The sequence below is a fragment of the Conger conger genome, chromosome 11 (genome assembly GCF_963514075.1).
Source record: "Conger conger chromosome 11, fConCon1.1, whole genome shotgun sequence".
Lineage (NCBI taxonomy): Eukaryota > Metazoa > Chordata > Actinopteri > Anguilliformes > Congridae > Conger > Conger conger.
The window spans coordinates 25,823,225-25,846,273 of NC_083770.1; the positions used below are offsets into that span (position 1 = coordinate 25,823,225).

The 23,049-nt window shown below is 42.7% G+C and overlaps 1 protein-coding gene across 1 annotated transcript; it reads left to right on the forward strand.

Moving 5' to 3' along the window:
- Positions 1-213: 213 nt before the first annotated feature.
- On the forward strand, positions 214-20,767 carry acsl2 (acyl-CoA synthetase long chain family member 2). Its single transcript, XM_061259539.1, has 21 exons — positions 214-349; positions 7,365-7,618; positions 8,169-8,283; positions 11,537-11,601; positions 11,735-11,836; positions 12,084-12,183; positions 12,314-12,492; positions 13,338-13,370; positions 13,505-13,556; positions 14,241-14,314; positions 14,547-14,624; positions 14,718-14,852; positions 15,262-15,396; positions 15,649-15,744; positions 15,999-16,071; positions 16,188-16,276; positions 16,588-16,704; positions 17,099-17,242; positions 17,905-18,006; positions 18,485-18,556; positions 18,865-20,767. The coding sequence occupies exons 2-21, from the start codon at positions 7,367-7,369 to the stop codon at positions 19,003-19,005; spliced, it is 2,154 nt and encodes a 717-aa protein (XP_061115523.1). The 5' UTR covers positions 214-349; positions 7,365-7,366; the 3' UTR covers positions 19,006-20,767.
- Positions 20,768-23,049: the final 2,282 nt, after the last annotated feature.

Below are 23,049 nucleotides of genomic sequence, written 5' to 3' on the forward strand. Positions count from 1 at the left end.
TTAAGGCAAATATTTATGTTGTGCATTTAATATGCTAATGTGTGTATTTGGTATGGTTATGGCAGCAATTTAAATTCCCGTGGATAATGGATGGTTAAGACGATTATTTCAATAACTACTTTAATTAGACGACGGCGTTTTTATTAGCCAAAGTAATTGTCCCTCTTTTATCATGACGTCAATCGGCAGAGCAGGAGGAGGGGGAGGGAACGAGGGCGGTGTTCCAGGATTGGGGGGGTGGGCCATGATTCCGGGCGCTTGCAGAGTTTGGGAAGGACTTTTATGCAACTCTGTGTAGAAGAAACTGAGAGCTAAAGTAAAGAAAAACGGGTGACCTATTTTTTCCCAGGTAAGATTTCGGTGCCCCTCATATTTTCATCACAAATATGAAACATGGCAAAGCTTCTCGAACAGAGCCGTCGTACAGGTTAGTGGGAACAACTCTGCAAGTTGCACACATCGATAGTATTGCAGAAACGACTGAAGAGTTTTCGCCTCTCATGCCCTGTGATGCAGTGGCAGCTTACAGTGCTTGAGGACAATGTGCACCAGCATCACAAAGCGTCTGCAGTGGAGAAAAGTAAATAGGCTAGTTTGTTGGAAGATTACAGTTCCGATACGAGTACGCTACATAAAGCTACTTAAGTGGTCATATGTTTTGTCATAACGGTTAGTTGAACGTAAGACTGGAAATGATCTACAGCGGTAAATTGTTTGAATCAGACTTTTGTTGATGGTCTGCTCTGTTGACTCCAAGAATAATTTTCGAAATGAATCCGATGGCGTTTTGCCACTTACATAGGGCTAAACGAAATCGTTTTTGAATATCTTCAATATTTTGTGCTCAATGCACGCACAATGTTACATAAGTGTTCAATGTTCTCCCAATTCTTATACCATTTATTTAGTTACTTTCAGCATTTGTCAGACTCGATTATTGTGTAAGAAACATTAAAATCGCAAGTAGTTTAAATTCATCACTCAGTTGTGGTTAGAGGGAATTTGGGCCCGTGTGTGCCTTGGCATGCGTTCCTCTCTTTCTATTGGACACTGTATGTGCGAGGGAACTGGGGCCAACATGTTGACGTGTCCCATGCTGTTGGAATGCAGTGTCTGTGAACACAGGGTGTGTTGTTATGCCGCTGCCACCCTGAGACAAAGTCACAGTCTGGGGTAACCCTGTATAAGACTGCAGCGTTGGACCTGCCCAGTCATGCATGAGCTATGAACTACTTTAACAGTCACTAATGCTAGTCCTTGTTAAGGAACGGAGGACAGTGTAAAAAAAAAAAAAATATATGTATATATATTTTCAGTATTTCACTATTCTAAGATGCTATAGTAAAGATTGAAAGGTTTCAGATATGTTTTTGTTAGACAACTGCGCTGTATTCCCAATTCCGTGTACGATTAGCTAATAACAATATGAATAAACACATGTAAAATTATGCATAACAGGTTTTATTTTTGAATTCTGGAAAAATGCTTTAAGCATTACTATGCAACAGGGCTGTACTGCTTCCAATTTCTTCTGTGATTAGTTATTAAGTTTCATTTGAATATGAGGATGCAGAAATATGAATGATATTACCTCCCAGGGTCACACACTGTGAAATACACCTGTGCACACAGTGGCTGTGCATCACTTGCAAACTGGTGAGAGATTTGAAGGGAGGTAACAGGTTTCCCAAATCTCCCTTTGAGACTCCATTCAGCGGTGTGGTGGTTAATCTCTGCCTTTTCCCAAACCTTCACCGTGACGCGAAAGGCCTTCTGCTTTCTTCCTCTCCTCTCTGCTGTTCCCTCGCCTGGTTCTCATTGTGACTGCGCTTGTGTTCTTCACGCTTCATTTGGGAATGGGAGCTGGAAAACACCCGGGCCTTTCACTCCCCACCAGCTCGCACTCACTCATTAACCTCCTGCTTCTGTTGTGCCCACCCCTTTCACTGTTTCTTCACTAACTTTTCTCCACTTTTAACCACTTTTAACCACTTCTACCCCATTGCATCTAGTCTTTATGTCTTTCTCTCTCCCACACACATGCACTCGCACACACATGCATGCACACTGTTTCCATCTCTATCCCTGTAATCATCTGCTGTTTCTAACCTCACACATTCCTCTTACTCTTTCCGTTTTTGTGACTCTCCAGCATGTGAAGCTGAATTTTGTGTTAAATGTGTGTGTGTATATATATATATATGTGTGTGTGTGTGGGGGGGGGGTTTTAAGTGCTATCCACATGAATGGATGCTTACAAGTACCCGTTATGAGTATGCATTTGAATTCATCTTAGTGCTTATGTAACTATCCTGGGTATTAAATGTGCTTTGAGCAGTTTTGACACAATAGAGCAGAAGTGCATTATTGGTGATGTTTGGATTAAGTGGCCAACTGCTTTGTGTCCTCACTGTTAAACACAGGTAGAACAAAGCTGTTCAGTGTTGTAAACTCAGGACATGGATCACTGTGCTGGGCACGTGGTCCAGAGGCTCAGCGTTTGGTGACGTCTCTTTCTCACGCCCCTCTTCCTACCTTTCTTGGTCAGTTGACAACATCCCAAGCTGATTTTTCTTTCCCTCAAAAGATGGCACTCTCACAGTGAGCCCACACACGTAATCAGATTTACACCTTTGCATAGTTGTAAAATGAAAAGTCAAGTTTGGTTAAATGGCCAGTTTTTGTCATTAAACCTTTTTATGGGCTTAAATCGTTTTTTTTATTGCCAGAAACATTTTCCAATTAATGTGCATGTTTTAATAAGAAGAGAGAGAACTGGGCCCCTGTAAGTATCCAGTATCGAGATGTTAGAAGGGAATGCATTGTTCTTGCAAGCATACCAGTGAGCAAAAGGTGAAATCTAGATGACTCGAGGGGTGGTAATCTTAGTCGACAGACATTTTGTCATAAGCAGATTTGGCTAACCCCAATATAGCTCAGGTTTTAGCCCAATATATCCTGCCTGCATCCTAGTTGGTTTGAAAACTTTCTCTTTTCAACCAAATGTAGTTGGGTTTTGGGTTTTCACCTGAACGACTCTTCACCAGAAATGTTCACTGGGAGGTTCAGCTGTAAACATGATATGATATTTCCCCTAATGACACATTGATTTCCATCATCACCATTATTGCTAAATATGTCTAATTTATTTCTACATATTTAACCAGATAGACCAGCGTCCAGTGAAATTTATTTACTTTCTCTCTGTGGTTAATGACTGAGAAGTTTCTTTATACTACATTATCTCTCTATAAACCTTGAATGTTTTAGACCACCCATAATCAGCAGTGTGATTATGGTTTGTGGGTACCAAGCGAGGTGGCCAGGTAAACAAATGAATGTTAAAACATTTAGAAATAATAGTTTGTAATGAACTACACTGATATCCAGAGGGAGCGTGTGGCAGTAGCATGGAATATTCAGCATTTAAATGCCATTGATATCCTGTATGCCTTTTAAAAAAGATAGTGTGGTTAATCTACTGTAGCTGCATTTGAACTGCATTTGTTCCTGTACTTAATACCATATGGTCACTGTGTTTAAACCATAGTTTAAATATAGTTACTATGCTATAAGATATGACTCTAAACACCCTAGTATCCATGTTGCATTCATGCCTGTTTGTACGGATGGATGCCTAACATGGCATGTGCTAAACTTAGCAAGTTTATTTTAGACAGGTTTGTAATTGTAGCTGCTGTTATGTAAAGAGCTCATTTTAGCCATTGGTGGCTAACTAACTGGGCTAGCTTCTCATCTCTTTGATTAACATTAATTTAGCTTTATAGTCATCATGCTAGACTGGCAAGCAAGAGGGATGGAATGAAAAACGTGCAGCCAGGCTTGTGGCAGGTGTTGAAATGCAACTTCATTGTTTATGTTTGTCTTTAAACAACAGATTCCCTAAAGATGGACTCTAGTTGAAGGTGTTTCTTCAGTTTATGATTATGTTAATAAGCTTATGATCCAGTAGCCTTGATGGCATATAGACTAAAGATATGAATCAATGGTCAATAAGGAACCCTTTATTCTTCAGAAGAATAAAATACTGCTTTAGTAGATGTTCAGACAACTGATTATTCAGACACTGCTGCAGCATTTGTTCTTCTCAAACACTTCAGAATGGTGCAGATTTTCTCCAGCTGTATATTCTCACAAAATTAGTCAAGATAAAAGCTGCTATTGAAAAATGTTGTCCCCAACCGCAACTAAGTCCCAATTTATGCTTCTGTTGCCATGAAAAATCTATAGCTTTGTGTTGATACAATATGTGTTCTGCCTGTGCTGTTCAAAGATCGAATCCTTGAAAATGATGAATGCCTTTCAACAGCTTTTATACCCGCACAATTTTAGTAGTCTGCGACACCTGAGAATCCCCAGGGCTCCCTTTCAAAATGCGAGTGCATTTTAATTTAAGTCACAGTGAGAAGGAATTTGTTCATGAAGGCCAGACATTACTTTCCACTGAAAAAACTAGTAGAGCATTTTGTAAGAGAAATGACAGTGCTTTCCTCTCTCTCTAACCACACACATTGGCCTGCTCAGTCATAGTAGCTTACATTTTTCGCTACTGTTAGCATTTACCCTTTCTGTCAACTGGTAAAATTCCACTAGAGCTCCTGCAGAGGTAAGACATGCATAAAGAGAAGGCTTAGGAGCTTGCTTGCTAATAGTGTAAAAACAAATGTCCTTTGGAATTGGGACAACCAGTGGAGGAACTAGATGTTTGCCTGGCTTAAAGAGGGCCTTCGGGAAGCAATCTATGGTTACTCTCTCAGGTGCCTTTCCAGTGCCTGTTACTTCCTTTCACAAACCAAATGTGTCTCTTTAGGAAACATTCCACATTACCTTCTGTAAAATAAGAGGAACCAGGCCTCTTTTCCAATAATCCCTCCAGTTTGGGTTTTACTTATTGCATTCAGTTGAATGCAGTTTCTGGTTATTTTGAATGAACTGAAACATACTTTTATTACCATTGCTGTCTCAAATTATTTGGCATTTTGTCAGCAATGCACACCTTTCTGGTTTCTCCGGAGGCCACATTACGCTCCTGCCAAATTCTTGTTCAAGTTGTGTCATGTTTGCTATGTCTGTGATTAGTTATTCCTTCAAGTGTGAGAAAGCAATAGACAGAGAGAGGGAGCATAGGGGAAGTAATTTTAGCAGCCATTTCATGTTAGCTACGATTGTAGCGATATTAAAAAAGTGAAATGCCTTCCTGTAGCTATGCTATGACTCAGCTTCGTAGGCGTTTTGTTTTTGGTAAACTCGATTACTCCCGATACACTGATTAATGGAGCTTTGCTTAGTGTTGGTCTGAGTAACTTGGCTGTGTCTCTCTCCCGTTCCATTCCACTATCGTCTTCCCTCTGTGCCCTTACTCTTTGCAACTGTGTGCCAGAACAGTGAAATACTCGCTGTCTGGCTCAGACAATAGACTTTATAAATTGCAGTGTGAGAGGGAGGGAGAAAACAACCATTGAAATGGAGGAGGGATCTTGAATCAATCTCCTGTGTCACCCTTATGAAAAAATAAGAAATATTCATACATTTGTATGCCTTCTAAAGAAATCATTCGGTTTCACTTGTCGGCTACTGCAAATGTTTGTTGCGCCTGCTGATGTCAGTTCCATGTACTCTCTCCGGTCCTGCAGATTGTTTGGAGGTTTCCATTTTGTTCAGCTCCCCAACTGCACAAGGTAATGGGCTGTTTGGCAAGGTTTTGAGTGTGCTGTCTACATGGGGCATTGGAATTTAATATTATTTGGGCCTGTGTCCGGTTAACACAGACTGACTAAACTCCCCATGCTTGTGGTTCATCTGTCCCACAGAGGAGAAGAGAGCAATAGGGAAAGTATGGGGAACTGTGTAGGCGTTGTGTCTTTAAAAGGGGGGAGATGGAGAGAGAGCGCTTGGTGGAGTGACTGAAGGAGAGGGGGTGACATCACTCTTTCTCCCCTTTATTTTGGAAAATGGGGGGAGGAAGTGGGTGAGAGGTTGCGGCAGAGGGGGGCGGGGGTGGATGTATTGGATTGTGGAGTTGTTTCTATGGAGTGGTAAAAGGGGAGAGGAGAGGTGGGGGGGGCGGCATTTGCTTGTAACTGCAGGAAAAGTGCGAAAGTAGAGGGCTTGCCATTAGAAGTTTTGTGAGGTGAAAGAAAGGCAGAAGTATGCTTGCAAGCTTCTTGCTTTTTCCAATTATGGTGATTTTCTCTCTTGCTCAGGGCTGTAAATATTCACTTTAAGGTCATTTTAGACAACAGTACAGGCTTGGCATTAAAACATACAGCAGACAGACCAATAGACAGGGATCCTGCCCTGACTGGCGCTCCAATGTTCCCTCCCCCTCACCCCATTTTACCACCAGACCGGGCCAAATGGCACCACCCCTCCCCCCAAACCCCCCAAATCTTGTTTCTTTTTTTCCAATTGTTTCTTTTCCTTTATTCTTTTTCTTCTGTCACTTTTCCTCTTTTCTCCCTCCGTTTCTAGCTTTCTCTGTCTGTCAACACAATGCTCAGTGTCTCTCTGGTGGCTGTCACGGTGTGGCCGAGAGTAACCTTAGCGCCTGTTCCTTCTTGGCCAATCAGAATCAGGGTCCCACATCATTGCCGTACACCCCCATCCATTCATGTCGATGTGTTCTCCTGTGGCTTGTGTCTGGTGTGCGGATGGTGCTGGTTTTGGGGCTTAGTGCATGTTGAGAACAAGGGCTCTCTTCTCTTCTGCCTGTCCTGCTGTCCTTTGTAGTGGCAGATGATGAGCTCAACTATCATGATACAAAGTCCCTATGCTGTAAAAGAAATTCCATCTATCCTTTAATATGGTTCATAATAGAGTTTGATGTAATAATGGGTCCACTCTGAATGTATCATATTTCAGGGAAATGGCAGAATTGAGTAGCATAATTATGAAATGGATTTTATTAATTCACTGTAATGGGTCCCTGTATTTGACTCTCATTTCACACTTACCTGCACTTTGATAATGAATTATTTTTTGTACTGTAGCATTGTGGGTAAAGTGTCCTTCTGTAGAATGTCCAGCGTGTATAATTGAAATAGTGCATGTGTCTGGATGATTACGGCACCAATGAGAGTGTGTCTTCATGATTAAGGCACCAATGAGAGTGTGTCCTGATCATTATGGCACCAATGAGAGTGTGTCTTGATGATTATGGCACCAATGAGAGTGTGTTTTCATGATTATGGCACCAATGAGAGTGTGTCTTGTTGATTATGGCACCAATGAGAGTGTGTCCTGATGATTATGGTACCAATGCGAGTGGGATGATTATGGTACCAATGCGAGTGTGTCTAGATGATTATGGCTCCAATGAGTGTGTGTAATTCCCTTTTTCCCAGCGATGCAGCTCCAGGAGTGGTTGCGATCTCTTCGCTCCGGCGGGGGGGTGCGTTTCCCGGAAGCGGATGAGCTCCGGAGCCTTCTCCCTACTCTACCCTACGCCTCCTCCTTCTCCCTGTCCTCGCTCGCCCTGTCCCCCTCCTCCCTGCTTGGCCTGGGGGCGCTGGCCTCCCTCACTGCCTACTGGCTGGTCACTCGCCCCCGACCCATCCGGCCTCCCTGCGACCTGCACTCCCAGTCCATTCCAATACAGGTTAGAGCAGGAGCTCAACGTGTGAGGGAGAGCCACTGTGGATGGGAGAGGGGACTTTATGTCTGCCAATGAAGCATGTGCGTGTGTGTTTGCACGTGTGTGTGTGCGTTTGCGCGTGTGTGTGTGCGTGTGCGTGCTTGTATATGTGCGTGTGTGTGTGTGCGTGTCTTTGTGTCTGTGTGTGTGCGTGTGTGTGTGTGTGTGTGTGTGTTTGTGTGCTTGTGTGTGTGCGTACTTGCGTGAGTGCCTATGTGAGAAAAATGTGTGTTTGTAAGTGAGAGGGTGTGTTTGTATGCCTGACAGATGTGCAGTTAAGTGTTCTCCCTTAGGGTAAATGTGGAAGATATTATCAATTCTAACAATGCATTTTGGCATTTGGTGTGTTCAGTTCTGAGGGAGTGGTTTGACAGTGTGTGTTCAGTTCTGAGAGAGTGGTGTAACAGTGTGTGTGTTCAGTTTTGATAGAGCATTTTGACAGTGTGTGTGTTCAGTTCTGAGAGAGTGGTGTGAAAGTGTGTGTTCAGTTTTGACAGTGTTTCTTTGATTACAGGGAGACCCCAGCTGCCGGCGTTCAGCCCTGCTGAAAGATGACACTCTGTTGGACTTTTACTACGAGGGCACCAGGACGGCCTACGATATGTTCCAGAGAGGACTGGGGGTGTCAGGTCAGAGCTGCCAGCTGCAGGGCTCTTACTGGAGCTCTTACTGGAGCTCTGGTCATAACACTAATGCTCTCTCCTCTAGTACTCTGAGGGGTTCTTAAATTCACTGCCGTCTTAATGAGCCGCACATGTGCAGTGCATCCGGAAAGTATTCACAGCGCTTCACTTTTCGACACATTTTGTTATGTTACAGCCTTATTCCAAAATGGAATAAATTCATTTTTTCCCTCCAATTTCTACACACAACACCCCATAATGACAACGTGAAAAAAGTTTTTTTTTGAGATTTTTGCAAATTTATAAAAATAAAAAAAAATTAGAAATCACATGTACATAAGTATTCACAGCCTTTGCCATGAAGCTCAAAATTGAGCTCAGGTGCATCCTGTTTCCACTGATCAACCTTGAGATGTTTCTACAGCTTAATTGGAGTCCACCTGTGGTAAATTCATGGTTTGGAAAGGCACACACCTCTCTATATAAGGTCCCACAGTTGACAGTGCATGTCGGAGCACAAACCAAGCATGACGTCAAAGGAATTGTCTGTAGACCTCCGAGACAGGATTGTCTCGAGGCACAAATCTGGGGAAGGGCACAGAAAGCATTCTGCTGCTTTGAAGGTCCCAATGAGCACAGTGGCCTCCATCATCCGTAAATGGAAGAAGTTTGGAACCACCAGGACTCTTCCTAGAGCTGGCTGCCCGTCTAAACTGAGCAATCGGGGGAGAAGGGCCTTAGTCAGGGAGGTGACCAAGAACCCGATGGTCAATCTGTCAGAGCTTCAGTGTTCCTCTGTGGAGAGAGGAGAACCTTCCAGAAGGACAACCATCTATAGAACAGGTCACTGAGGCTAAACTTCTGGGGGTTATTCTTGATGGGCATCTATCGTGGCATAAACACATAGATAAGATAGTTGGTAAAATGGGGAGCGGAATATCTATGTTAAGAAGATGCTCCTCTTTCCTGACTCCAAGCACCACTCTGCAGGTCATACAGGCCTTGGTATTGTCTCATCTTGACTACTGTCCTGCAATCTGGTCCAATGCCGCAAACAAAGAGCTGCACAAGCTCCAGTTAGTGCAGAATAGAGCAGCACGTCTCGCCCTCAGCTGTTCAATGAGAGAAAGTGTCAATAAAATGCATGCAGATCTTTCCTGGCTGAAGGTGGAAGACAGATTGACATGCAGTCTCCTGGTCTTGTTCAGAAATATTTGTGTTTTAAAACAACCTGTATTGCCTGTACTCAAAAATAACATTTTCTAAGGACAGGCATGATCATGAAACAAGACAAGCGAGAATGGGTCATGTTACAATGCCTCAACCTAGAACCAATGCAATGAAAAAAACGGGTATGTATAGAGCTATCTCTCTTTGGAATAGGTTGCCATGCTTGATTACTCAAGCAACAAGTAAAGTAAGTTTTAAAAAGAAACTAAAGAGGTTATTCTTGGGTACAGGCCTGCAAAATAAATTGATAAATGGTTTTATTTAAATGTGTTTGAAATGTTCTGTTATACTGTAAAGGTGTTTTGTGTTTGTTTTTGGGGGTGTGGGGGGGGGGGGGAGGATAAGATGATTACTGTAATGTATTAATGTATGCTTATAAGTGAAAGCATGAGTATACTTTTATGTTTTTAAGGTGGACCCCAGGAAGAGTAGCTGTTACCTCGGTAACAGCTAATGGGGATCCCAATAAACCAATAAACCAATCTCTGCAGCAATCCACCAATCAGGCCTGTATGGTAGAGTGGCCAGACAGAAGCCACTCCTTAGTAAAAGGCACATGGCAGCCCGCCTGGTGTTTGCCAAAAGGCACCTGAAGGACTCTCAGACCATGAGAAACAAAATTCTCTGGTCTGATGAGACAAAGATTGAACTCTTTGGCGTGAATGCCATGCGTCATGTTTGAAGGAAACCAGGCACCGCTCATCACCTGGCCAATACCATCCCTGCAGTGAAGCATGGTGGTGGCAGCATCATGCTGTGGGGATGTTTTTCAGCGGCAGGAACTGGGGCGACGGTTCATCTTTCAACCTTAAGCACACAGCCAAGATATCAAAGGAGTGGCTTCAGGACAACTCTGTGAATGTCCTTGAGTGGCCCAGCCAGAGCCCAGACTTGAATCCAATTGAACATCTCTGGAGAGATCTGAAAATGGCTGTGCACCGACGCTCCCCATCCAACCTGATGGAGCTTGAGAGGTGCTGCAAAGAGGAATGGGCGAAACTGCCCAAAGATAGGTGTGCCAAGCTTGTGGCATCATATTCAAAAAGACTTGAGGCTGTAATTGCTGCCAAAGGTGCATCAACAAAGTATTGAGCAAAGGCTGTGAATACATATGTACATGAGATTTTTTATTTTTTTATTTTTAATAAATTAGCAAAAACTTCAAAAAAAAAACTTCTTTCATGTTGTCATTATGGGGTGGTGTGTGTAGAATTTTGAGGAAAAAAATGAATTTATTCCATTTTGGAATAAGTCTGTAACATAACAAAATGTGGGAAAAGTGAAGCGCTGTGAATACTTTCCGGATGCACTGTAACTGTATTAAGTTACATCCCCTCCTGAGACACGGTATTTAGAGTAAAATGTAAAGTATTTTTCATATAATAAACAGTAAAAAAGGTGTTTTGGATGACAAAAACATGTTACAGTCAAACTATTTTGAAAATTGTATTCATTTTATTTCTGTTGAATGTCCTTTCTCGTGTAGGTTTCAGCATTGTAGAATATCTGTATACCTATTACATCCTCTGGTGTTTTTGTTTGGTTGGAGCCCTCTTTGACTGTTGAGTCATTTGAGAATCATTAAATCAATCTGGCTCGTTCCTGAAATAAGCCTACGTCTGTTCTGTTCAGATAATGGCCCCTGTTCATTCCGGTTTCATAGATTCTGAAGACCGTTTTGATTCTGAAGACAATTACATTGCTGTGATTTCTCCTTTTGCATCTGTTAGCAAAATAAGAATTTCTGAATACCTTTAAAAATTTTCCTTTGTCTCTGCTTCTACTTGCCACTAGAATTAGAATTGCCGTGTCTTTGGTGTATTGGGTTGTCTCATTCTCATCGTAGTGTATTTGGCCTTCCTGCACAGCTGTCTATTCTGTTACTGTGTTGAATCTGTGTTTTATTGTATCTGCTGATGTATTTTCTGTGTATGGTACTGAGACATGTAGTGACCTGACCCTGAAAAGGGGCAGTCTGATCTCTTGGAGCCCCTCGTTCTGAAATCAGTTGTATTGTCATGGCGACCAGGGGACGGGCCGTGTCTGGGATTCCGGGCGCCAGGAGAGCCATACCAGTGGATTTCCTACACAGAGGTGAGGAGGAGGAGGATAACACATCCCCTGGTCCCCTGCACTTATCAACTGCACTGATTACTCTGATTACTGCTCCTACCTGCTGCTCTGTAATTCTCCCTCTCCCTCTCTCCCTCTCCCTCTCCTGGTTCAGGTGGCTGAACAGGCACAGGTGCTAGGCTCTGGTCTCCTAGCGAAAGGTTGCAAGCCCAACCCTCAGCAGTTCGTCAGCATCTTTGCACAGAACAGGCCAGAGGTACATCCTCCTCCTCCATACTGCTCCTCCTCTCTTCTCTCCTCTTTTCCCCTCTTCCCCCCCTCATCCTTCCTCATCTGTTAGTGTGGATACGGTTTGACTCACAGGCTCCCCTGCTGGTGTGAGTAATTGTTTTTGGAGCAGATTGGGCCACTCAAGCAGAGCAGTGAAAAAGTAACTGACAGAATGTGACCAAGTGATGATCGACTGCAACCGTGTCTCTCTGTCTCCCCCTTGTTGGCTGCAGTGGGTAATTGCAGAACTGGCCTGTTATACCTTCTCCATGGCTGTGGTACCACTGTATGACACACTGGGCTTGGAAGCCATGGTGCACATCCTCAACCTGGGTGAGAACACATCACACAACAATCACAGTGCCTGACAACAAATACTACTGCAACACATTCCTATTGAAGCTCGTGCTCCACGATATATAACTGATATAAAGACGCAGAGATCATTATTATCCTCTCACAGCGGAGATCTCGCTGGTGATTTGTGACCGGGAAGAGAAGGCCAACTCACTGCTGAGCAACAAAGAGAACGGAGTGACCCCGACGCTCTCCTGCCTGGTCCTCTTTAATGCCTACAGCACTGCCCTGGTGGAGAGAGGCAAGAACTGCGGGGTGGAGATAGTATCTCTGGCCCAGATTATGGTGAGTACAACAGTATGACGTCCCAAATGTTTGAGAAGTCTGAAGCAATACAAGCAGCCTCACAGTGCTCTGTTCATATTTTCTTCCAAAATGTTAATGTATACATTTGGTCTCTTGGCAAACATGCTAATCTATTCATGGTAATTGATTCTGCTGTGCTGTGAATCTTCTGTAAATATGAAGATTGAATGACAGGTGCTCTGTTATAGGGTTACTGTTTGAATAGTAAGCTTAATTCTCTATTTCAAGCAATTATTTGACAGTAAATACTTGTACTGCACATCATTTATCTAGCACTGGGTTTTGTCAGTTAGGTAGGGTTGAAAAGGTTGTGTGTATTTTGAAAAGGTGCACATCAATGTTTTCAAAAGACTGGCTGTATGTTTGTCTATTGAAGCTGTCTGGAGTCTGTTTCAGTACTGATGTGAAGTTTGTAGGTAAAATCATTTGAAAGATTTTGTAATTTTTCCAAAAACTGATCAATAAAGTTTAAAGGAATGCTACCTTAAATCACATTTAAAAGTCATTGTGGCTCATAGCTCCAGATAAATGGTACTATAATATCGAGCAGGGACAGCAAATTTAAATTAAATTCCTTCTCCACACTTCTGTAAGATTACATTTGTGCTCAAGATTTATCTATTACTGCAACTTATTTTTGAGAAGTGCACAATTATACATATAGAGGGATAATTCATCATGTAATTACACTGGTTAAATCAGAGGAATTTGAAACAAAAAAATCAGCTGACTCACAAATCTCTCGGAATTAAATTTCACTGTCTGTGTACAGGGTATTACATGAGATTAATTGCTTGTGTGTGCATGTTTGTTTTGATTTGCAGGAACTCGGGCGACAGAATCTGAAAGATCCCGTGGTAAGTCTTGCATACACACTCACACACACACTCTCTCCCACCCGACACACACTGGTCTATTTGCTTTCTCCTCGAGCTCAGTCTGTCAGTCTTGTGTCTGTGTGTCTGTCACAGTCTGTCTCTCTGTCTTACAGCCGCCCAAACCAGAGGACCTGGCGGTGGTGTGTTTCACCAGCGGGACCACAGGTATGCCTCACACACTGAGCACAGCACACAAAACATCACACACTGAGCACAGCACACAAAACATCACACACTGAGCACAGCACACAAAACATCACACACTGAGCACAGCACACAAAACATCACACACTGAGCACAGCACACAAAACATCACACACTGAGCACAGCTCACAAAACATCACACACTGAGCACAGCACACATAACATCACACACTGAGCACAGCTCACAAAACAGCACACACTGAGCACAGCTCACAAAACATCACACACTGAGCACAGCATGCATAACATCACACTGGGCACAGCAAACAACATCACACACTGAGCACAACACACATAACATCACACACTGAGCACAGCACACAACAGCACACAAAACATCACACACTGAGCACAGCACACATAACATCACACACTGAGCACAGCTCACAAAACATCACACACTGAGCACAGCACACAAAACATAGTTTTACCTCAAATGCATGCTATTTGGGTGTTCAGGCATGGTTTTTGCCTATTTTTTCCCCTTCTCTTACTCTGTAAAGTGTCTTTGTGTCTTCTAATACAAATAAAATTGAATTTAAGAATATTTTAGCCTGTACTATGGACTCTACACTGAGAATGTGCTGTTTATAACACAACCAGCCGTGAATATGCGATGTCACGCATCATCTGTGTGCTTCTTAGGAAAGCCTAAGGGAGCCATGATTACCCACGGCAACATTGCGTCAAACACCTCCTCTGTCATCAAGATTCTGGAGGTCAGTCAATTGGTCATTGCCTTCCCCCCCATCTGCTTATTTATAATATATTGTTTATTTTCCCTTCAAAATCACAGAAGTGTATATTTAATTCCTGCTGCATGCATTCCTAATCTCATCGCCTAGGCTACTACTCAGTCTCCCACAGTGTATTTCTTCTGTTACTGAAGAGAAACCTGGTTTGAAAACAGAAGAAGAAGAGCAGACGGTCTCCCTCTTCTCTCTCTCTCAGGGCTCCTTCGTGATCCGGCAGGAGGACGTGTCCATCTCGTACCTGCCCCTGGCCCACATGTTCGAGCGCATGATCCAGGTGATGCAGCCCCCCGACCCCGCAGCCGCACGAGGTCTCCCACTCAGGGCGTTTCCGTCTCAAACCTCCCTTCTGTCGCTCTGCCGTCCCCAGGTGTCCATGTTCTGTCACGGGGCACGGGTGGGCTTCTACCAGGGGGACATCTCGCTGCTGATGGACGACATCAAGACGCTGAAGCCCACCTTCTTCCCCGTGGTCCCGCGTCTCCTCAACCGCATCTACGACAAGGTCAGCTGACCCGCTCACACCCTCCGTGTTTTTACTGGGCCGTTTACTGTAGTCCTGTCGCCTGACTGATGAGTCACTGGTGCTGCACAGATACAAAGAGACATTCATTCAGAGCGATGATATATAACTGTATATCCTATTCTTACCCTGCTCAAAAGAACAGCTCAAGATATGTTTTGAAACAGCTGGTAGCTGGCTGACCAGATCAGAAGAGCTCCACGCTTAACGTGGTTTGTCCAGCTCGAGCTAACGGCTGGTAGCTAATAATTTCATGCTGGTCATAGCTGGACTTTACAGCAGGTGCTATATGACATGTATGGCTATTGACATTGAGTGGTTACACAACGTAACACTGGTCTTAGAGAATGAAAGCGTGTGTGTGTGTTCACGTAGACCTGTGTGTGTGCAGATTGTGGGCTCGGTGACCTCTCCCCTGCGGCGGGTGGTGCTGCAGTACGCGGTGAGGAGGAAGCAGGCGGAGCTGAGCAGCGGTGTGGTGCGGAACAACAGCCTGTGGGACCGGCTGGTCTTCAACAAGATCCAGGTCAGCCGCGAATGCCAGAGACACACTGAGCACAACTGGCTCACACACCCCGACACCTGCAAACTGAAAGTCAACGTCCAGCTTGGAAGTTTGGATTCAACACTTTTTAACAGAGTTGCGATTATAAGTTATAAGTTATGTTATATAAATATCTACCCTCTCTGTGTTTGTCACCGTTTGTTTGTCCGTCTGTCTCTCTCTCTCTCTCTCTCTCTCTCTCTGTCTCTGTCTCTCTCTATCTCTGATTTACAGGCCAACCTCGGAGGGAATCTGAGGTTCATTCTCACTGCCTCTGCGCCCATCTCGCCCACCGTGCTGTCCTTCCTTAGGGCTACGCTGGGCTGTCTGGTGAGGCTGCCGTCTGTCCCTCAGTGTCTGTCTGTGTCCTAGACCACTCCAATACAATGTGTTATACCCTTAAATAAAAGCAGAGGATCTGCACTTTAACCACATGTCTGTTCAATTGGAGATAGGAATACGGCCAAATTAAGAAAAAAATGTTTTGTCCCAAATGTTATGGGGGACACTGTATATGGTAGTCTGTGTCTTTCAAACTGTGCCCGTGTCTGTGTGTAATGACGCTTATTGTGTGTTTTGTGCAGATATTCGAGGGCTACGGGCAAACTGAATGCACAGCTGGATGCACATTCTCCATGCCTGGAGACTGGACTGCGGGTAGCTGGTCACTCATCGCCCTCTGCTGGCTGGCTGTGTTACTGTCATAATGTAATAATAATGATGGCCGCTGGTCTGTGTGATGATGTATGTGGCTCACTCTGCCCATCTCTCAGGTCATGTTGGCGCCCCCCTGCCCTGTGCTATTGTGAAACTGGCCGACATTCCTGAGATGAGCTACTACGCTAAGAACGGAGAGGGAGAGGTGAGATATTGACATGGAGAGACGTATACACAAGAACAATGGAGCAGGTTGTGAAAAGAGGGTTTGACGTACTGTGTGGTACAATAATGTACAAAATAATAATACAACTTCTGTGTCTTTCTCTATCTCTCTTTCTGTTTGTCTCCTTCTTTTCTCTTTCTCTCCTTCTCTCTCTCACTCAAATTACTTTATTGGCATGAAATACATTGGTAAATATAAATAGGAGTAGGTGCATTAGAATATGTGAATGTGGTCTCTCCCTCTCTGTGGTGCAGATCTGCATTAATGTGGTCTCTCTCTCTGTGGTGTAGATCTGCATTCAGGGCCCCAGTGTGTTTCGGGGGTACCTGCGGGATGAGGAGAGAACAGCAGAGGCTCTGGACAGTGAGGGCTGGCTGCACACTGGTGATGTGGGACAGTGGCTGCCGGTGAGCCTGCCCACAGTAACTCTCACACAGATTATTATTCACCTTGTCGATGCCTAATGCTACCTCGCACCCTCAGCTGTTCATACCTGCCACCTGCTTTTCAAATGGGTAGATATCTGCGGTTTGATATAGTCAAGCCACAGGTATCAAATTCAAATTCAAATCCGATATGCTTTATTGGCATGAAATACATACTACAGTAAATATTTAATTACAAAATAAGATGAAATAGAACAATGGTAAAGGAAAAGGAGAAGAAAAATAAGTTGTTGAAAGCATTGAGTTATTGCCTGTAATGATATTATTATTATGACACATCGTACCTGTTTGATATCCTGGCTGATAGTACTGACACACCATTCGTTCTTCCTCTCCGTGGCGGTGCGTTAATCAGAACGGCACCCTGCGAATCATCGATCGGAAGAAGCACATCTTCAAGCTGTCGCAGGGCGAATACATTGCCCCGGAGAAGATCGAGAACGTGTACACGCGCTGTGTGCCCGTGCTGCAGGTGTTTGTGCACGGAGACAGCCTGCAGGTAGTGCGTGAAATCATCACATCACAATACCATTACTGTCTTATCCTCATACACAGTCTGGGGATAAATCACTTTGGGAATCTCACACAATTCATTTAACACTGATCATCTGTAGTGCATTATCATACCCGCAATCTGTCATCGGCACTGATCTGCCCTGACGCGCACGCATCAGACCCATGCGTGATTTAACCTCGGCATTAACGGAGTGGTGTAGTAAGCACTCTGTGACACGCTGACACTGATTAACTCTTCGGGGTGATGAAGGGCTTCTGCGGAGGACATGTAAAAATGGGGCTGCATACCGGTTGGGTGGAATGTAGCAGCGCTAACCACGTCCGCTGAGATGTTGCGTACCTCCTCAATAATGTGTGCTATTTGTATTATATTAGTTAACTTCATGTTGTGAATTTTAAACAACAGATATGGAGTGAAGGTACTTACTTTATCAATAAATAAATATTAAAAATACTTTATATTTTATACCAGAAATGTGATTACTCGACTTGTGAAACATGTTGTTCAGGTATAAATTGTTCTGCCCGTTCCTGAGTGGTGCACACAGCGCAAATCACACAACCTGTGCTGACCATGCAGAAGTGCAGTTTAAAACAGCCTTCAGTTATGTCCTGTGTGTTTGTCTTTGTGTTTGCTATTGGCAGTCTCATCTGATTGGCATCGTTGTGCCCGACCCTGAGGTGTTTGTGGAGTGGGCCAAAGAGCAGGGCATCGTGGGATCGTACGGAGAGCTCTGCCAGAACCCTGTTAGTGCCGCAGTGTGAATGCACTTACACCAGGCCTGGAGAGGTGGTCATGGCCAGGTCACTGGTCATGTGTCCGCATTAAACCTCACAGTCGCCATTAACAACGTTTGGTGCAAATACATTTTTCCTGGGGTTTTTTTCCACAAAGCAGGATTACTGAGGTTGATGGCTAATTGTGCTGAGTAAAACCCGGAACAGGTTTTTTTTTTAATTTTTATTAAAAAAATTTTTTTTTTTAATGAGGGTTCCATGTTTTACTTAGTGCACTTATCCAACTAACTTGGTTTATCCAGCTAACCCTGGTTTATTAAGAAATACAGATTTGCAGTAAATGTCTCTGGCCCCACTTCTTTTCCTGCTACTTAACAACAGTCAAAAGTGTGTGTGCTTATGATACTCAGGGCTACTGCCACTACTTGAAAGCCTGTCTCATAGCCCTGTCTCATAGCCCTACCTCATTCTCCCCCCCATCCCCCAGGACGTGAAGAAAGCTGTGCTGGAGGACATGAGATCGGTCGGGAAAGACGCAGGACTGAAATCATTCGAACAGGTACACAACCCCTCATTTCTCTCGAATAATTAAACCGAACAGTGCTCCTTATTGTTAAAATGCCAGCAACAGAAACATTACTTGAACCAAGTCAGGAAAGGTCTGGTACAGATTGTGTGGGGCCCGTCTGGGGGAGCTAGCGTACAATGGACTGAGCTATAGGGAGATGGGGTGACCTGAGCTTGAGTGTGCAGTGGCAGGCTGCTAACAATCGGGACGTTGTTTTCACAGCCTGTCCTGCAGAATGAAACATGAGTACCTGCAGGAGTAATGAGGTGTTGATGCTGTTTTTGGGCCTTCTCTCCCAGGTGAAGGACATTTACCTGCACCCAGAGGTTTTCAGCATCAGCAACGGTCTGCTCACCCCAACCCTGAAGAGCAGACGTGTGGCTATCCGCAGGGCCTTCCAAGAGCAGATAGCACTCATGTACAGCAAGACTCCCGTGTAGACCCTATAGGAATACACTCACACCCGTGCAGATAAGCTGGAAATAACTGGATCACCGTGGTACTTTACTTCACTGGGCCATAATACAGTTAGCTGCAGGAGTTTCAGACTCAGGTCAAGGGAGATTGTAGTGGATTGCAATTAGTTTGTATTTACTAAAGTGGGGAGTGGTAACACACTAGCAAGGTATATTCTAATCAGTCATTTAAACATACATGTACAGATGCACTTGACACACAAGTTGTTGATAAAATGTTGGGCTGTATAAGTCTTAAACCGTGGTACTTTGTTGAAAGGTTCTCAGATGAGTCTGTTTTAGGCTATTAGTGTTACTAGTAGCTGTTACCGGCTGCGATTTGATATGACTGGACTTGATGAGCAAGGCAGCATAAAATAGTTTACAAAGTTGACATACCTTAGCAACAGTATGTCATTGGAGCAGTGGACATTGTTGGATGTGACAGAATGTTAGGTCGGTGGAAGTTGCTGGCATAACTAACATCGGAGCTGTGGTCATGAGGCGTGGACGGTGAAGCACGTCATTGTTACACTGTAGACTCATACACAGTAATCAGACATTAGTGGTAACTCTCGAAAGCAAGTGACTCAACCTGTAGTGGCGGACACTAAACCACGGTCAGAAAGTGTCTGGCCTGTTTCTGACCACACATTTGTCCACAGTGATTAGAAGATAGCATAGGAAAGCCAACAATTTAAGAGCCCTGTTGCGCTCAGATTACTTCCTTACGAATAATTATATTGTTTCTTTGTCTTCCTTTTCGTGAACAAAAAAATAATCATGGGCAACAAAGTTAAAATCAAATTTACCCAAAATAATAGATAAAAATTCTGGTGTGAATGCAAATGATTTGTTTTTAAATGTGAATCAGGTTTCTGGTGCATGCAATGTAAACCTGCTTATCAGTGGATGAAAAGACATTTCTGGAAAATGTAAAGTGAATTTCTGGTCAATGAAAAACCTTACTGGTAGCTGTAAATCCATCGGTGATAAATGTTTCTGGTAAATGTAAAAGTCTGCTTGCCATTATATATGTAAAAGCATTGCTAGTGAATGTAAAAGTAATGCTAAGTGTGAAGAGAATGCTGGTGCCATGAAAAAGTCCCCCCCCCCCTCCTGATTTCCTCCATTATTGTATATTTGTCACACTGAATGGTTTCAGATCTTTAGACAAATATTAGATAACGGGAACCTGAATAAACACAAAACAGACAAAAATCATTTCATTTATTTAATGAGCAAAATTATCAAAGTAATTGCCCCCGGTTGAACCACCAATAGCAGCAATAACTGCTACAAAATTCTTCTAATTTGATATACATTTTTCACATCACTGTGGGGGAATTTTACTCCACTCTTCTTTGCAGAAGGTTTACTTGTGATTATTATTTATTTTATTTGTTTCACACTTACTGGCAATATTTCTAAATGCATTGGCAGTCTTTCCATTTTGAGTTTAGCAGGTGGACATGGTGCTGATTGGTTGTTATGAGTAAAGCTCCCTCATGTCTTACCCACACTCAGTTAGCTCAAGCCATTGTAATTTAAAAAGATTCTCACTGTAACGTATGCAGTTTGTATAATATGCAGTTGATTTGTAAATGGATGGCAAGCCTTTAACTGTAAATACTGAGAATGGATGCAAATCAAAAATGCAGTTTGTATACTGTGATATTAACTAATTCCCAAGGTTGTAGGAATTTTGGCAACTTTCTTAATGGAGGAATAAAGATGTTCTCATCTGTGTCATTTGTATATTTACTTTTGTATATTTATAATTGGGCTTTTGCTTTACGAACACGGCAACATCCACGGCCTATCCACTGATAAGGGCCCTCTGTTCTACAAAGTAGGATTACAGATTTAGCAAGATGACAAGAGAAAATAAAACCCTGAACAGCTCTTTTTACTTCAGTCCATGTTCCATTGAGAATGATATTTAAACATGTTAATGCAACAACCACAGTGAAATTAATGAATAGAATGTGTTTCAAGAAACTAGAGGAAAATGTGTTTCAGTGGGAAAGCTGCACAACATCCATACTATTCTTTTATGACCAAAAAGTAAAAATATCTCTCATTCAAATGGATAGCAAATTGTGATTATTTAACTCTAAGCCCCCCCAAAAAATAACGAAAATTCAACAACTATATAATAGGGTGGCCTGTAGCGTGGTTAAGGTAAATGACTGGGACATACAAGGGCAGTGGTTCTAATCCCGGTGTAGCCACAATAAGGTCCGCACAGCCGTTGGGCCCTTGAGCAAGGCCCTTAACCCTGCATTGCTCCAGGGGAAGATTGTCTCCTGCTTAGTCTAATCAACTGTAAGTTACTCTGGATAAGAGCGTCTGCCAAATGCCGGTAATGTAATATATTTTTTATTTAGATGGATGTGAAATCATATTTTTCAAACCACTATCATGAAATAAATGACTGAAATATCTTCAGTAAAATCAGCTAAATTTCAATGATGTCTAAAATGTGGGGAAAAAAATGCAAACGTATGCCATTTTATCCATTCAGAAAACCAACAAGATACAATCGGGTCCATAAATATTTGGATATTGACAAAGTTATTGTTATTTTAGCTGTCTACCACAGGATCTTGGAGTTGGAAGTGAATCATGAATATTTTATTTATCAGGGACAGTGCACTTTCTTTAAGAAAAAGCTATTCCTCATTTGTAAAATGGATTCATTTCTTGCTATTCTTGCTATAGACATAGCATGAATAGAGATGAAGATGCTTTTGATGCCCTTTTTAGAAGTGACCTTTTCGTAAAAAAGGTTAGAAAGTGATTAAAAAACAAACAAACATGGATTTGCTTTTAGATCTCTATGAAAGCGTGCCCTTCTATATGAAAGCGTAACCCCTTAAGTCTCAACGTTTTTAAGACTTTTTTTTTTTTTTTGCGTAAATTTCTTTCAGGGTGATTTTCAATTTTCAATCACTATGGTAACAGGATATACCGTTTGAAAGTGTTAACACTATCTGTATAACCTATTTTAAGATGCTATTGCTTCAGTGACAACAGTTCCTTATTTAGTAACATGTCCATTGTTTACTTAAAATTTCTCCGTGGCAATTATCATTGTTGTCCATTTTGCCGTTGGATAGCTCAAAAAAGTACTTGTACATAGACATTTTATCGACATTTCGTATAGGCTCTCCAACATGATGAGCCCAAGTACAACTATGTCAGACCAGTATTCGTAACATAGTTGCAGAGAAAATGCGTTACCCACATCTGTGTGCAAGAAAATTCAGTATAACTTCAGCTCATCAATGAACCCAATAAGGGATTGGTATAGAAGTGACAAATTAAAGTAACACCTTTTCGGCTGCGTAATTAAACTATAGCATTTGGTTGCACATTGTCTTGAGATTTTCTGCCAAAAAAGGTTGACATTATATTTTTTTGGTTGTTGTAAAATAAGTCTTTGGAGGAGTTCCAAGGAATCTCTCGTCTGAGTGAATATTTGAGGAAGGCAGTGAAAACACCCTTGACAAAACAATAGAGGGCATTTTCAGAGACGTGACCACATTTTATATTGGTGAGCATCTAAATACATCCTCAAAATATTTTATTATTATTCTGTATGCTAATAAATAAGGAGCCAGCCTGCTTTTTAATAGTAAATAGCATGTGAAATGATGGAATGTGTTTGATGGGGGTTGGGTATTTGACAAAAACATAAAACTTCAATGAATATATTAGTATCCAAGCTTTAAGTATTGTACTTATTTTTGTATGATCTTCTCAACCTGTTGCTGTCGGAGGAAAGCTACAAGGACAGGGAGTTTGGGACAGAGAGGTAGGGGAGGGTGACTGGGGAAAAACAAACCCCAGTTACCTTTCAGAAGAGACCAGGATTATGCCTGTAGTCAAAAGGGTTCAAGAATAGTAATAATTTTATTTTGGGTATGTAATTTTTAAGCTTGTGTCAAGAGAAGAGACGATACGTAAGGGGTTAAATATCAGTTTCATTATCAGTTTAATAACTTTTAACAGTCTTTGAAATGT